The following is a 16,976-nucleotide window of genomic DNA, read 5'->3' on the forward strand; positions in this document are numbered from 1 at the left end:
ATATCCCACAAGTTAGAATGAATACGTGGACTCTGTACATCGCAAAAGAAAGAAATTTATCAGGTAAGCAGAAATTTTGTTATTTTAAATTCCATTGTTCTTCACATACAGGAAAATTTTATTTTTTATTTTAAATACATATTTCTATATATATCTGTATATACCTATATATACCTCATCCTGGATGTCCTCTTACTACCTTAAGCTAAATCTCTCCAAAACTGAGCTCCTTATTTCCCCCCCGTCTTCCAAAATCTCTACATCCGATTTTTCTATAACTGTCGATAACTCCATCATTATGCCTACCCCGCATGCCCAATGTCTTGGGGTCACAATTGACTCAGATCTTTCTTTCACTCCTCACATTCAGTCTTTTGCTAATTCCTGCTGCTTCCACCTTAAAAACATCTCTAAAATTTGACATTTCCTTACACAAGACACAACTAAGATTTTAATCCACTCCCTCATCCTTTCCCACCTTGACTACTGCAACTCAATCCTCTCTGGTCTCCCTAGCTGCCATCTAGCTCTTTTACAACCTATAATGAACAGCTCTGCCAGGCTGATCTTCCTTACACATCGCCACTCTTTATCTGCTGCACCTCTCTGCCAATCCCTTCACTGGCTTCCTCTAGCCTCCAGAATTAAACACAAAGGCCCCTATTTATGAAAGGTCTGTCGGACCTGATCCAATAGTGCGGATCAGGTCCGACAGACCTCGCTGAATGCGGAGAGCAATACACTCTCCGTATTTAGCATTGCACCAGCAGCTCACAAGAGAAGGGGTATCAATCAGCCCAATCATACTCGATCGGGTTGAATTGTGGCGATGTCTGTCTGCCTACTCCACAGGTTATGGAGCAGAGGTCTTTAGAAACACAGGCCCTCAAGCTCCTTCCGGAGCTTGATGAATGGGCCCCAAAATCCTGACTCTGACATACAAGACTCCATTCCACTGCTCCCCCCTATATCTCAGACCTTGTCTCCAGAAACCCCCCATCCCCTTTGCTCTGCTCACGACCTCCTCCTCTCTTGTTACCGCCTCACATTCCTGTCTACAGGACTTCTCAAGACTGACCCCTATTTTTGCCTCACTCCACAAGACTCTCGCCTAGTTTTGAAAGTTTCAAGCACTCTCTAAAGACTCTACTGTTCAGGGATGCATACAATCTACACTAAACTTTTCTAACCCCAGTTCATATCCTCCTTTGTTATCCCCTTGAACCCCCTTAGCATGTAATTTATTAAAGGGACAGTCAAGTCAAAATTAAACTTTCATAATTCAGATAGGGCATGTAATAATATTATCTTATCAGTGCATTTGATAGTTTCACAGTTAGACTAGTTAAGCTAGTTCATGTCAAAATGGTAGATTGTGTCAGCTTCTTCTATTAAAAGCGTTTATACAACATGCTTCCAATTGCAAAAAATGTTTTATCTGCTTAACATGAAAGAGGAGTCACCAACAATTATAAAGCAGATGTAACTTTTAAACAAAATATTTTTGAAAATAATAATTCCAAAAATGTTTCTAGAGAATCTGTAATACTTTGCTGTGTCTAGATTTATATGTTCATGCTGGAAGTGATGTACTGTCAAAATTATGAAGTTTTTTTTTTTATAATAAAATGAACATAACTGCAATAAAAAGATTCCATTAATTAGGTTATTCTTTATTCTTGCCAAAGTCGTCTCTACTCCTGGTAATTATTTAGGTTTTAGTTTCCCAAGAAAAGCAAACAAGATTACTTCTTTATTTAGGATTTGATATCTCAAAAAAGCAAAGAACGGAAGTTCATGAAACTTTGGAAAGAATACTGGCCAAGCAAACAGGACACAACGTTCAAATTCCTTCATAATCAGAACTTTTTTTTCCCACATATGGGAAGAGCAAGATTACAAAATAAAAACTGTATTCCCTAAAGAGATAATTCACATGTGCTATGTAAGGTCTGTTAAAGTGAATGTAAATTTTGATGCTAAAGTGCCCGGTTTTTAAAACTTTGATTAAAAACAGGGGCACTTTAATTCATCAATATTTGAATTTCACTCCTGTTGTGAAAAAAAACTTACCTTTTAATCTTCACAGCAGCTCCAGCTTCCTCCACCTGTTTCAAAGCCTCTTCCTGGGTCTAAAATGAGGTATCTGGCTTCCTCCAATCACAGCAGTGAATCAGACACTGAATCCCCCGGGGGGGAATCTGTGATTGGAGGATGACCTATCAATCATTTCTGACATCAGAAATGGCTTGTGAGACCGGAGAAAGCTGTAGCTGCTGTGAAGATTAAAAGGTAAGTTTTTTGTCACAACAGGAGTGAAATGTAAATTTTGATGAATTAAAGTGCCCCTGTTTTTAATCAAAGTTTTAAAAACCGGGCACTTAAACATCAAAATTTACATTCACTTTAATGCGCCAGTCTTACACTGCATAGCTGTGCGCCACCACTGCAAGACAAGCACTGCACCTGTTTTAATAATTCACATAAATATGTTTTGTCACACCAGAATAAATAGAAAGTTCTCACTGATTCAAATCCCTCCATTCAAACTGTATCAGGGATTAATATATAGAACAGTTAACAATCTTTACCCTTAAAGTACTTCCAACATGCAGAGTATAATATGTAAAGGAAATTGCTCATTATGGTGTATTTATGTTTATTACATAGCTGTTTTTGCTTATTTAAATCACAATCAACTAAATGTGCTAAGCTTGAAGGGAGAGCAGGCACCCTATACCTTATCTTTCTCTCTATACCCAAAAGGTATCATTATCTTATATCTGTCTGTATACACAATAGCCAATACTTACCTATGTCTCCCACCCCAATTGGAAGTGGGATTTCTCTAGATACCTCTTTAACTTTTCTATAGCCCATAAAGTAATACTGAAGTTTCCAGTATAGATGGGGATACAACAGACAAAAGTAGCTACTTCAAATTACTAAATAAAGGTAAGGGAGTTATCTTTAAACATTTGAATACACGCTAGTAGGTAAAATGGATCACTGGGAATACAATTTATTAACAGCTAGTGAGCAGTACCAGAAGTCTCCAGTGGAACTTCTACAAGATGTTGGGGGATACTATGGACCCTTGGAGGTCCCCCATATAATATGTATTGTTAGCTTGTAAGAGACATTGGCCTCTAGTTATCAAAGTCTGGCGGACCTGATCCGACAGTGCGGATCAGGTCCGCCAGACTTCCCTGAATACGGCGAGCAATACGCTCGCCGTATTCAGCATTGCACCAGCAGCTCACAAGAGCTGCTGGTGCAACGCCGCCCCCTGCAGACTCGCGGCCGCCAGCAGGGAGGTGTCAATCAACCCGATCGTACTCAATCGGATTTATTTCCGGCGATGTGTGTCTGCCTGCTCAGAGCAGGTGGACAGGTTATGGAGCAGCAGTCTTTGTGACGGCTGCTTCATAACTGGTGTTTCTGGCGAGCCTACAGGTTTGCCAGAAACACGGGGCATCAAGCTCCATACTGAGATTGATACATATGCCCCATTGGCTCCTCTAGGTGTAGGTTTATGAAAACACAACTGTTACCATTGAGGTCACCCTTTGTATGTTCATTATTATTGTCTGCTTGCACATTTGCCAGTACATCTTCTGAAACAAAGTGTATACAGCTCAGACATAAAAATGATAGGGAGTGTAGTGCAGGTTTTTTTTTTAATTCAGCTAACCAGGAATGCTCCTCTGTTTGAGAAAACACTTGTAGGTAGCTGTCTATATTGTAGGGTTCGCACCTCAGCCATGTTTCCCCGGTTATTATGAATTACACATGCTGTAAGGTCTTCAGGGGGGGACACAAATAGTGCTGTCCAGAGGTATAATTCATGTCCCTACCTGCAAACCCTGCAACATGTGTAACTCATCCAGGAAAACATGGTTGATGTGGAAACTCTGCTAGTATATTGCTTAAAGGAACAGTAAAGTAAAAATTTACCTTTATTTGATTGGATAGAGCTTGACATAATAAACAAATTTCCAATTTATTTGTATTATCAATTTTACTTTTTGGTATCCTTTCTTAAAGAGTAATTCTAGCTGAGCTCGGGAGTGTGCATGTATCTATAGGAGTCTATGGCAGAAGTTTGTGCAACATTTTTTATAGCAATGTTATACATAGTTACAAACACTGCTATAGATACATGAACATTCCTACCTAGGTTTAGTCTTCAACAAAGGATAGCAAGAGACCAAGGAAAATTTGATAATAGAACTAAATTGGAGATTTCTTTAAAATTGCATGTTCTATCTGAATAATGAAAGTCTAATTTTGACTTTACTTTACTGTTAATAGGATGTGTGTCCCTTTAAGATTTGTAAGCTATTTCTGTTGTCCATGATCCTCATTTCCTACTAGCACCAGAGAGGTTAATAGGTTGCCTCAGAGTACACGCCAGGATAGGAACGGTCAGATCATTTTGCTAGGGGTTTGGCGCTGACACTTGCTCACATCTGGCTGAATCAGACAAAATCTGCTCTTTTGTGAGATTCTTCAGATCCCAGACTTCTATAGCTTTGCCTCAAATTCAGCTTCATTCTCCATCTCTGAGCTGCTAGATGTTTAGCTTGAGTTAGTTTCTTCACTCAACCTGATGGATTTTTCTTTCTTAAATGTTTTGCACTGATTTTCAGACTCCTACCCAAGCCCCAAAGTTTTAGGACAATACTGATGTATACCTATTCCAGCTTGCTCCTGTTTGTGTAAAGAGTTTTTTTTATTTGCAGAGGAGGGGGGGGGGGAGTGTCTGCTCTCTTTGCTATACAACCACTTTTAGTGGGTGTTCCAGGTAACCTTTTCAACAGTGCTAAACTGGGAGCTTCTAACTAAGTTTTTAAATGGTTTTATACTGGATTTTATATCAGTATCTGTGCATATTATTCCTTATAGTAGTGTCTATTACATGCAGTTATATGAAAATTAGTGTATACTGTCCCTTTAATGTATAAAAAATTAAATTGATGTATGCTTTTTACATTTTCCTTAGCAAACCCTATGGTTTAACATACTAAAATACTATATACTGTATATATATATATATATATATACTGTATAATATATATATATAAAGGCACGTGTTTCTATTGCTTATAAAAGGTGATGATAAAACCTAGCATTTTGAAATGCTAGGATTTGCAGTGGTTTAAATAAAGGGGACTTTCAGTCATGAAGTATAAAATACTTCATGCTGAAAATACCTTTATTTGCCTGTGAGTTTATGCGGAGCTGAGCGCCTCTCTCCGCCCATGGCAAAACGCTATTTTCCCAATGAGGTGACCTTTACATGTCTAAGCCAATAGTGTGATAGCCATACGGCATAATGCTGATCAGCTACCACGGATATTGGCTCTGAGGTGGAAACACCACCTTAATAGAGTTTTGCTGTAAGTGGCTGCAGGCGCTCAGCTTGGCATAAATACACAGGCAAATAAAGGTACTTTCAGCATTAAGGTCCCCATTATTTAAGGCACTGGTGAATCCTAATGTTTCAAAAACGCTAGGATTTACTATCACTTTAAATAAAGCTTTGGCATTTTGTACACACAAAGCTCATTCAACAGTCACATCAGTCCTATAGATTGTAATCTCTTTGGAGTAGGTCAGTTCTAATCCTCTTCATGTTTCAATTTGTTTTCTTTATTCTGTGATTCTTTATATCTTTTTTTTTTACCGTGAATCAACATCAATGTGTGCCCTTACTCATGCACCCAGCCTTTACAAATAAATGCTAATAATAATAATGATGATGATTGCAAACTATCCATCTATTCACAAGCAGCATGAATCTTCTAGATACAACACATATGTTTTTGAAAATCAGAAAGCATCCAAAAACAAAGTGTACATACAGTGAAAGGGCACACTGGGATCATAATACCTACCCCCCAGTTCACAAGAAAATAAGCAGCATAACTTCTCCCCTTACCACATGTTTATTGTATTAATGTAAATTAAAAAACTCATATATCATATATGCTCCATGCTCTTACTGTGTTTATTTAGGAAATATAATGATTTACATTAGGGATACAAATATTTTAATTTCACTTGATGTAAATAGATTTTGGTATCAGTTCTTTATAGCTCACTAGCAATAAAACACATACTTCACTAAATAAAACAATATTTCTGCATATCCCATAGTGTTTATTTATTGTGCAAGGCTATAGAACTAATGCTTTACTTGGCCGAGCTTTGGAAACTAAAGTCATTTGGCGTTGCAGAAGTCACGGCTCTGCAGGGATATGTGTGCGAGCATTTATTGTATGTGGGATTTTGTTTGTTTAACATTGGGAGACATTTGTCTGGAATTTAAAAACAGAATTTAAGAAGGTAGAAATAAGTACAATAGTTAAATATATACTAAGATCTATTGGAAAAGTCTAATGAGTTTGGAATATTTATGGAAATAAAACACATGCTTCATGCACCATTAACCCTAGCAGGTAGTTTTGCCGCCACTTTATGGAGTCCCTTTAACCTTGCTCACTGCCTGAAGGAATACCTGTGTATGACACGGTCTGATTACTGGACTATTTAACCTGTTAATCCCTAAACAACTGTTTATGACTCTTTCTGATCATCAGCTCTGTTTATAGTGTAGGCATATGAATTTGTTTACATAAACGAGTGACGAATATGGCCATGGGTAGCGGTATTCTGCTCTTTTCAGAGCCGGTTTTATCTTGTGAAAGTGTAACACACACAATGATAGTGTAGGGCTGCTTGTCAGTATGGAACGTATTAAGGGCCTTACCCCCTGTCTGACATGGGATCTAGCAGTGTGTGAGTGTTGCAGTGTAGTGGGTGGGTGCTAATGGTTGGAGCGATGTCCCTAGGCACCAGCCTAGGGGTGCTCCACTCCGCGGGCCTGCTCTTCTAGGGCGTTTGCTGCTCCTCATAGGCGGGGCTTAGCAGAGGTCCCGCATGACACCTAGTGCTTTGTCCTCTTGATGTTTGGGGTTAGCTAGAATGTTCAGATGCCGCCACTTAAGTTAAAGACTTTGTGAAAGTCTACAGTTAAATGTTTAAGTTATTAATAAAAGTGACCATGACCGGTCTTAACCCAACTTGGTGTCAGAGTTTTTGTTCGGGTAAAAATTAAATAATTGTGTGTTGTATTAAGAGAGGAATGTCCAGTGGGGGTTCAAGCCCTTAAGATTTGTGCAAATCTAGATTTTTGTGCATTGTACTTTCACAAGTACGGACCCAAAAAGAGCCAAATAACGCTACCAAGGCCATTATCAGAATTTATTTATATCCACTAATGGATAGTGCAGAGACTCGTTGTGTTTGCATTATAACTGGCAAGTTAAGTTTTGTGTTTGAGCTCAAATTATAAAAAGGTTTTGTAGCATTGTAGCATAATTAAAGGGATGTAGTATTTTACAAGTAATGCTACTTGGCAGTGGTTAAGGGTGTATGTCTCTGTGTGTGTGTGTATGTTTATGTATGAGTGTGTGTGCGTGTTTATATGTGTGTATGTCTATGTATGTGTGTGTATGTGGTTGTATGTGTGTGTGTGTGTTTTTGTGTATATGTTTGTATATTTATATGTATGTGTATGTATGCATGTATGTGTATATATATGTGTGTATGTTTATGTATGCATGTGTGTCTGTATGTATGTGTTTGTATGTGTGCCTCTGTGTGTATGTATATATGTTTGTATGTTTATGTATGTGTGTGTGTCATCTGTGTGTGTGAGAGAGTGTAAGGGTATGTATGTCTGCTTGTATATGCGTGTGCATGTGTGTGAGGGTATTATGTGTATGTGTGTCTGTCTGCATGTGTGTGTGCATATGTGTGTGTGTGTGTTTATGTGTGTGTATGTATATGTGTGTGTATTTGCGTACGTGTGTGTATGCATTTGTATGTCTATGTATGTGTGTGTATGTATGTGTTTATGTGTATGTGTATGTATGTATGTGTTTATGTGTGTGTATGTGTTTATTTGTGTGTATATGTGTGTGTATGCGTTTATGTGTGTGTATATATGTTTGTGTATGTGTGTATGTGTGTATGTGTATGTGTGTGTATATATGTTTGTGTATGTGTGTATGTGTGTATGTGTGTGTGTGTATATGTGTGTATATATGTTTGTGTATGTGTGTGTATGTGTTTATGTATAAGCTTAGCCATCAAGCAATGTCCATCATTAACTTTACTGCGTACCCCATAAAAGTCTATTATCTGGGGGATATAGCACACACTAGACTCACTCAAGCACAAAAATAGAAGCACTACTGATCAAACTTCAGCAATGTTAAAGGGACAGTAAAATCAAAACCAAATTTTCATGATTCAGACAGAGTGTGCAATTAAGACAGAGTGTGCAGTTTAGACAGAGTGTGCCATTTTAAACAACTTTCCAATTTACTTATTTTATCTCATTTGCTTTGTTCCGTTGATAACATTGTTAAAAGCATACCTAATGCACTTCTCAGAGCTAGCTGCTGATTGGTGGCTGCACTTATGTGCCTCTTGCCATTGGCTCGCCTAACATGATCTGCTAGCTCCCATTGCCACTCCTTTAACAAAAAAATGCCAAGAGAATAAATAAGTTTGATAATAGAAGATAATTAGAAAGCTATCTAATGTGGTATGCTCTGTCTGAATCGTGAAACAAATGGGTTTTATGTCCCTTTAATGCCCAATAACATTAATATGTTTCCCCTCCCCAGGTAATCTAGCACATAGTTGTATACAAGTAATAGGGTGCTAATAAAGCTGTTTATTATATTAGAGCACTTTCTTTTTGCAAATCTGCTCCTTTAACAGGACAGCAGAGTTTATGGTAATTCAATTATAGTTTTAAGAGTTTACAGACTGCAACACATATTCTCCAGTTACATTTGGTCACCACCAGCTCAGATTTCTACCCTTCAGATTATATTATAAACTTTTACTATAGTTTACTGTAAGTGCCCTAAATTGTACTGTAGCCAGAATTAACCTGCAGTGATTACATATTTCAGGATCATATTACAAAACTGTCGCTATTTTCCCCACTGTCATCCTGCAGAGATTAATCAATTAGTTTAGAGATTATGTTTAACCCCTCGGCTGCCAATATAGGCTCCGATGTGCTGCGGCTCTCGCTCTCTGGCACACAAATGGTTAAGGATTGCTACAGTCACGTGAGCAGCGTTGGTTCCATAAATAAAATGAGTTCTTATGTAAAGCTGCTGAATGCCAAAACAGCTTATTTTTTCCGACAGATTATTCTGTAATGTGTCATTAACTCCCTGACATACAGGTTTTCTTGTTAACTCCCAGTTGTAAGGGGATGAGCATGATAGAAACAGATGAATGAATGAAGGGAAAAAAAACACTGTTTTATGTTAAAGGGGCATAAATGCTTTTAACTGTACTGTTGCTTGAATATAATTATTAGGTCCATTACAATGCTTTAGAAAAGCTTATCAAATTATTTATCTGCAAAAATACCAATATATTTGAATCTTATTTCTAAAGGATTGTGATAGACTCATTTGTGTTTATACCCTGTTAATGAGATAAACACATAGTTAAAGTCAGCTGTTGAGTGACAATACACTGCTGATTCTAAGCTTAACACAGCCTGTGATTGGCAAATATGCACATTTGCCACTCCTGGCTCAGCAGGTGCGTTCAGTAGTGAATGGCTGCTCTAGAGCTAACTTTAACTATGTATGTGATCCCTTTATGGGGTTAAGCAAATAGTTTTCTGCAGGTAACAGCGTAATAATGAAGTGCTTTAGAATGTTAGTGTGTTTGAGTTGCCCTGATTAAACACCCATCACACTCTGTAGTACAATATGGTTACAAAGCTGCCCTGCTGTCCCAATACCCATAGATGCATTATTTATAGCACATTGCTATATATTGTATATTCTTTATATTTGTGTCTGTGAAACAAACCCACGTGTTGTTGTGACCTGGCAACATTTGTGTTTGTTGTAGGTTCATTGCACTTCTACTTGCATAATCAGTGCAATCCAAATGATGTGTCCTTAAATGTATTGCTTTTAACATGTAGGTAATTGTACCCACTTTTATTGCTTTTCCACTGACCCCATAGACGTTGGAATGGACTCTGCAGGCTTTGGATTTGTGACCTTGCTACATGTAATCCAGTGATCAGTATAGTAGCTCAATAGCTCATTATATCTTTCCTAATTGGTAACTTTAAAGTAAGATAAATATACTCATGAAGCTTTACAAATAAATACTTTGCAAATATGTGTTATTTATGCAGATCTTTTGCAGAGCACTACTTAACTGTCATTATATTATATGCTTATTGATCACACACACAAACGTGTCCCATAAAAAGCCAGCATAGATATTGCTGGCAACTAAGGAGTTAATAGATGAAGACTGCTGGAAACTATCTAGCTGACCTGGTTTACTTTTAAACTTGTGGATTCTTTTCCCTGGGAATCTGAGGACTGGAAGAACATCAGCCTTGAGTTAACAGAGCCTCCCATAAAACAGCAACCAGCTGAGGATCTGACAGTTTCAGTTCAGGGTAATAATATTACTGTCATAGCTTCTGCCTAAACCTGATCTCTGCTGCAGGGTGGATATGAATGTTTGTGCAGTGATATCCTTTAGAGCAGTGGGTCATTTGCCCCTAATGTGGGTCTCCTATTCTTAAATTAATTACTTTGTAAGCTGGGTAGGCAATAAATCAATGACTGCTATATTGTGATACACCCCAGGATAAAAGTGAATGAAGGACTGCTATATCATGATACATCCCAGGATATAAGTTAATGAAGGACTGCTATATTGTGATACACCCCAGGATATAAATGAATGAAGGACTGCTATATTGTAATACCCCCCAAGGTGTAAGTGAATCAAGGACTGCTATATTGTGATACCACCCCCAGGGTATAAGTGAATCAAGGACTGCTATATCATGATACATCCCAGGATATAAATTAATCAAGGACTGCTATATCATGATACATCCCATGATATAAATGAATCAAGGACTGCTATATTATGATACAACCCAGGATATAAGTGAATCAAGGACTGCTATATTGTGATACCCCCTGGTATAAATTAATCAAGGACTGCTATATTGTGATACCCCCTAAGGGTATAAGTGAATCAAGGACTGCTATATCATGATATATCCCAGGATATAAATGAATCAATGACTGCTATATTGTGATACACCCCAGGATATAAGTGAATCAGGGACTGCTATATTGTGATACCCCCTGGGTATAAATTAATCAAGGACTGCTATATTGTGATACCCCCTCAGGGTATAAGTGAATCAATGACTGCTATATTGTGATACGACCCCCAGGGTGTAAGTGAATGAAGAACTGCTATACAGTATTGTGATTTTCCCAGGATGTAAGTGAATTAAGGACTGGTATTGTGTGGTTGTTCCCAGAGGGATATTGTATCTGAATGTTCTCGGTAGAGGGTTTTTGGTGTTACATTTTCTTCTGCACAACACAACTTGTATTAGTCTCAGCAAGTTAAATTCTAGGTTATTTATTATATTTTTAGCAGGTGTTATTCTATAAATCAGGGCACGGAGAAACAGAGGAAACATAAGAATAAATAGCTGAAATGGTGACCCTATGTACCAGTACTGTACCCCCTAGACATGGCACACTCACCATGCACGTCATACCCACACCTGGCATTTCCCTGTTACTAATAACACCCCCAGGTCTCACCTGTTTGGTAAAGAGAATGGCTGTGTCCCAGTACTCTGGATGTTTGTCGCTCATTTTGTTCCATTTCTTCTGCCAGCTGCAGAAGCTTCTCAGGGTCATGGCAGCGTTGGTGGTAACTTTGGGTCCCTTCCCATCATCCGTGAGCACCATAAACTTTACTACAACAATATTAATGGGGTTCTGGATGCTGGGGTGTTTGTATAACCGAGCTGCTGTGGCCATCAGGGTGAGGAGATAATGTTGAAGGTCATCTCCATGGAACTTGAGCATCGTCTCATCAGCTACAATAAGTGTCTCAACATACCTGGTGATAGATGCAAAACGCCTGGATCTGTTGCTGATCCTTGTCTTAGTGCCACTTGTGTGTCTTTTGCTGTGGTTAGACCCCTTGTATCTCTCCAGAGCTTCCATGATGCCATGATTTAAACCAGAACTAACCCCACACCTGGAGGTAGAGTCTACTGAACGAAATGGCACGTTTCTGCGTTGCAGCAGGTGCGGCCCCTGGTGGCTGCTTTGAACTTGATTCCCCGTGATATTTCTTAGAGGGCTAATGAGATATTCCACTCCTTGGTATCCAAAAGCCCCACGAAGTCCACCACAAAGACTCAAAGCAGCAAAGGAATCCCGATCAGCATTAACATCCCCTGAATAAAAACAATGTCTTAAATTTGGAGATGGTTTGGGAAGTGAGCCTGGAAAGTGCATAGAGAAAGCTGGTGCAATGAAACGTGCATCAGGGATCAAATTCAAATAGAAATCTTCATTAAAAGCTGTGATTTGGAAAATAACACCTAGATCATTTGTATGTTCATTGCCTACTTTGAAATAATGTCTTCCATTTAAATCAGGATCCAGCCTTTTAGGAACAACAACTACATCCTCCATGAAAGAGCAGCCAGCAGGAGAATTCAAACTCACAAGAGACAGAATAGTGACAGCTACACATATATGCATGATGTCCCTGATTCAGCCACTAGCCAATAAACTTCCCCAAAAAATTCAGAGTAACATCATATGAATACTGCAAGAGTGTGAAAGTGAGAGGACTGCTTTAGAAAACATGTACCCAAATATTGGGGCAAAGTAACAAAAATAAATAAAGTATATTTATTTATTTACAAATACAAAATGTATTCATGTGAATATATTTAAATCTGAATATAACAAAAACTGGAAAAAAAAAAGAAAAGAAAGAAAAAACAGTTCTGAAGTTTGCAAAAAAAAAAAAAAAAGAGATTGTAACAAATTATTGCCGGCAACTCTCTCTCACAATAAGGAGGATTTAGAAGTGGTTTTGCAGCCAGTGATCCAGATGTTAAGGCAGCAATGAATTCCAAGGCTGGAGGCTTTATGTTGCCTTCTCTACCTGTGTGTTAACAGGCAACATCAGTTACTTCTTGGGCTTTATATACATTTCTGTTCTATGCAAATAGTATTTGTTTTACTGGGAGGTGCTATGAAGGTTTCTAGGGATTGTCTGCCCCTCCAGCTCATTATCACACAGCCTCCCCTCTCTCCCTCTCACTATTGGTCTGGCAAGCTTTAAAGAGCCAGTTCTCTCTGTGCAGCAGAGCTTTGCATCTGTTCAAACCAGCTGTTTTTTCCAAGCTTCAGCCAGTTTTTTTTCCCTCTGTCCAATGTTTGCAAACTGAGATTTTTTTTGAAGCAATGAATGACTTCTCTCCCATGGGCACTTCTTTAAGAATTAGGATGACTTAACTCAACATGCTAGTCCTATATAGCAACTTTTTAATTTGCTCCAATTATCAAAATTTCTTCATTCTCTTGGTATCTTTATTTGAAATGCAAGAATGTAAGTTTAGATGCCGGCCCATTTTTGGTGAACAACCTGGGTTGTTCTTGCTGATTGGTGGATAAATGTCCCTTTAAGCTTTTCAACCTGTAAATGTTTACACTGTACACAATCTGAATGATTTTTTTTTATACAACTTTTATGTAATTAATGTTCTGTTTTGGTTTTTTTTAGATCCTTTTATTTTTTTTTTCCATAGTCTATTTCCTAACAAATAAACAATGTAATAATGCAGATAAGTGACGCCACTAATCACTAGCCCACAGCAGTGAATCACTGTTTCTAAGCCTATTTAGGTATGCTCTTTAACAAAGGATACCAAGAGAAATAAGCAAATGTGATTATAGAAGTACATTGGACAGTTGTTTAAAATTGCATGCTCTATTTAAATAAACAATGTTTAAAAGGGCCATTATAGTAATACAATTACATGCTCTAATATGTAAGGCTTCAATGCTATATGTTTAAATCTCACAAAAGGGGGTAAAGTACTGATCTGCAGAGCACTGCTGGTCCAGAGTAGAAACAGCAGCTAACCAATCAGAGCACTTCTCACACAGCTGGGTCGTGCAGCTAGCACTACTGATTGGATCAGAAGCAGGTTGCGCTCAGGAAACATACAAATAAAACTCCCATGTATTAGATAGTATGTTTTTTTTTTTTTTAATTACTTCTATTATCAAATGTATCTATTCTTTTGGTATTCATGGTTAGCGTGTCTCCTTCCCATGAAAGCATACTGAGGTAGGCTCAGAAATAAAGAAAAAAATAAACTAAAGCAACAAAAATAAATGAAGCCAAGTTATCAACTTCTGCTAAATTCATGGGTGCTGGTTCCTGCAACCAATCACAGACGGCACCAGCTGAGCTACGGAGATCATTGCAGAAAACAATTGCTCCCCCTTGAGGCTAAACTCTACATAAACTAAATAGCATGGCTATGTATTTTGTGAGCTCATTAAATTCTCAAATTAGAATGAAATGGTAACAGGATTTTCAGCATGTGTCCTTGCTGCAGACATGAGAGCAGAACACTATTTTCTTTTTAAATGCAGGGATATATAGGCCAAAATTAAACTTTCCTTATTCTTTGTTTAAAGGGACAGTCTACACCAGAATTTTTATTGTTTTAAAAGATAGATAATCCATTTATTACCCATTCCCCAGTTTTGCATAACCAACGCTGTTATATTTACATACTTTTGACCTCTGTTATTACCTTGTATCTAAGCCTCTGCAAACTGCCCCTTTATTTCAGTTCTTTTAACAGACTTGCAGTTTAGCCAATCAGTGCTGGCTCCCAGGTAACTTCACGTGCATGAGCACAGTGTTATCTATATGAAACACATGAACTAACACCCTCTAGTGGTGAAAAACTGTGAAAAAGGCATTCTGAAAAGAGGGGGCCTTCAAAATCTAAATTAGCATATGAACCTCCTAGGTTAAGCTTTCAACTAAGAATACCAAGAGAACAAAGCAAAATTGGTGATAAAAGTAAATTGGAAAGTTGTTTAAAATTACATGCCCTATCTAAATCATGAAAGTTTATTTTGGACTAGACTGTCCCTTTAATGATTACATGAGAGCATACTAAGGTAGGCTCAGAAGAATGTCTTGTGCCCTCTTTTTATAACAGTATTACATATATTGCTGATATCACTGCTTTCTTATAGTGCTCAATACATGTGCACGCACCTGAGACTACCTCAGTATGTTTTCCTGGAAAGGAGCTATCTTTTAATTACTTCTTTAACTTGCACACTCTGGGGTCTATTTATTATTGTTCGGGTGGACATGATACGATGTAGCGTATCATGTCCGCCGCACATCGATAAATGCTGACAGCATACGTTGTCAGCATTTATCAGTGCACCAGCAGTTCTTGTGAACTGCTTGTGCAATACCGCCCCTGCAGATTTGCGACCAATCGGCTGCTAGCAGGGGGTGTCAATCAACTGGATCGTATTCGATCAGGTTGATTTCTGTCCTCTGCCTCAGAGCAGGCAGACAGGTTATAGAGCAGCGGTCTTTAGACCACTGCTTCATAACTTCTGTTTCCGGCAAGCTTGATAAATTGACCCCTCTGTCCGATTTATGAGAGTTTAACAGGACACTAAAGGCAAAATTAAGCTTTTACGATTGAGATAACTTTCTATTTGACGTCTCTTATTGTGCACAGTTATTTTATATGCACACTTTCTGAGGGGCCAACTCCTACTGAGCACATGCAAGAGTTCACAGTATATATATATCTATATGAGCCTGGGATTGGCTGATGGCTATCACATAATACAGGGGGGCAAGGAGATGGAAGGACATTTTGAAATTTGTCAGAAAAAAAACAACTGCTCATTTGAAATTCAAAGTAAATCTTATTAAATTGTCATTTTATTATTCTTTTGTTGAATATATAATTCTATTATATTTCATAGTCTTTTCATTTTTACTTCCATATTAAGCATTGGCTTCCAATTAAATGGCGAACATATTTTAAAATTGGCCTGCTGACCTTCAAAGCCTTAAACAACCAAGGCCCACAGTACCTGAAAGAGCTCTTGACACCTTACATCCCATTCCGTTCACTTAGGTCAGCCAACACATCCCTCCTCTCAGTGCCAAGAATAAGGACAAACTCAGGCTCCAGAGCATTCTGCCACGCTGCCCCTACTTTCTGGAACTCTTTACCGTGCGCAATCAGAGAGGCACCGTCCTTACAGACTTTTAAAAAAAAGCTAAAGACCCACCTCTTCCATCAGGCATTCAGTCCGCTTATCTGACCTTCAGAAACTCCTAACTTTTATGTCTTATGTTGGTATATTTGTAAAGTGCTTTGAGTCTCACAGGGAGAAAAGCGCTATATAAATCGCAAATTATTATTATTATTTAAGATCAAAGGCTGCTCCATTAATTAATGCCATTATAAACAAACAGGGAAACATTAGTAGCAATTATCAGAAAAGAGAAATTATGAGTTAAACATATCAAAAACTTAAAAGGAAACATTGGACATATACACCAGCAATGAAATTTAGAGAATGCCATATGAATCATTAGGTAGAAGTGTTTCCTGCAAGCCATAAAGCTGTCCCTAAGGTTAATTGCTACAAAAGCAATAAATAACTCCATATGAATCAATTCCTCTCTAGAAACATAGATCTTTAAGAAAACCAAGCATTAATGACCATGTGCAATGGAGCTATACTAAATAATAGGAGATGTGCAGAATATTCACACACATTCTTAAAAAATATGAGCATTCTAAGGTTGCAAACATTTTACCAGTGATAGAGATGTCAATTACCAATAGATTTATGTCTGTCCGTTCATTCCTTAAAAGAGAATAGATTTATCCTGCAAAAGTTAGTGCAAATATCTTGCCTCACCCAGCTCATATGAAAGTTTCTTCCCTGAAGCTACATTTCTTGTAATTCAGTATTGTTATTTCAGGT

General features: G+C 38.0%; 1 protein-coding gene across 1 annotated transcript in view; it reads right to left on the reverse strand.

Moving 5' to 3' along the window:
* The window catches only part of ADAMTS15 (ADAM metallopeptidase with thrombospondin type 1 motif 15), a 94,173-nt gene extending 81,076 nt beyond the window's left edge, over nucleotides 1-13,097 (reverse strand). Inside the window, exon 1 of the mRNA XM_053691503.1 lies at nucleotides 11,712-13,097. Coding sequence (XP_053547478.1) covers nucleotides 11,712-12,668 — 957 coding nt within the window. The 5' untranslated portion in view covers nucleotides 12,669-13,097. The remainder of the gene's footprint in view (nucleotides 1-11,711) is intronic.
* Between the last annotated feature and the right edge of the window lie 3,879 nt (nucleotides 13,098-16,976).

Source organism: Bombina bombina, chromosome 8 (assembly GCF_027579735.1).
Source record: "Bombina bombina isolate aBomBom1 chromosome 8, aBomBom1.pri, whole genome shotgun sequence".
Classification (NCBI taxonomy): domain Eukaryota; kingdom Metazoa; phylum Chordata; class Amphibia; order Anura; family Bombinatoridae; genus Bombina; species Bombina bombina.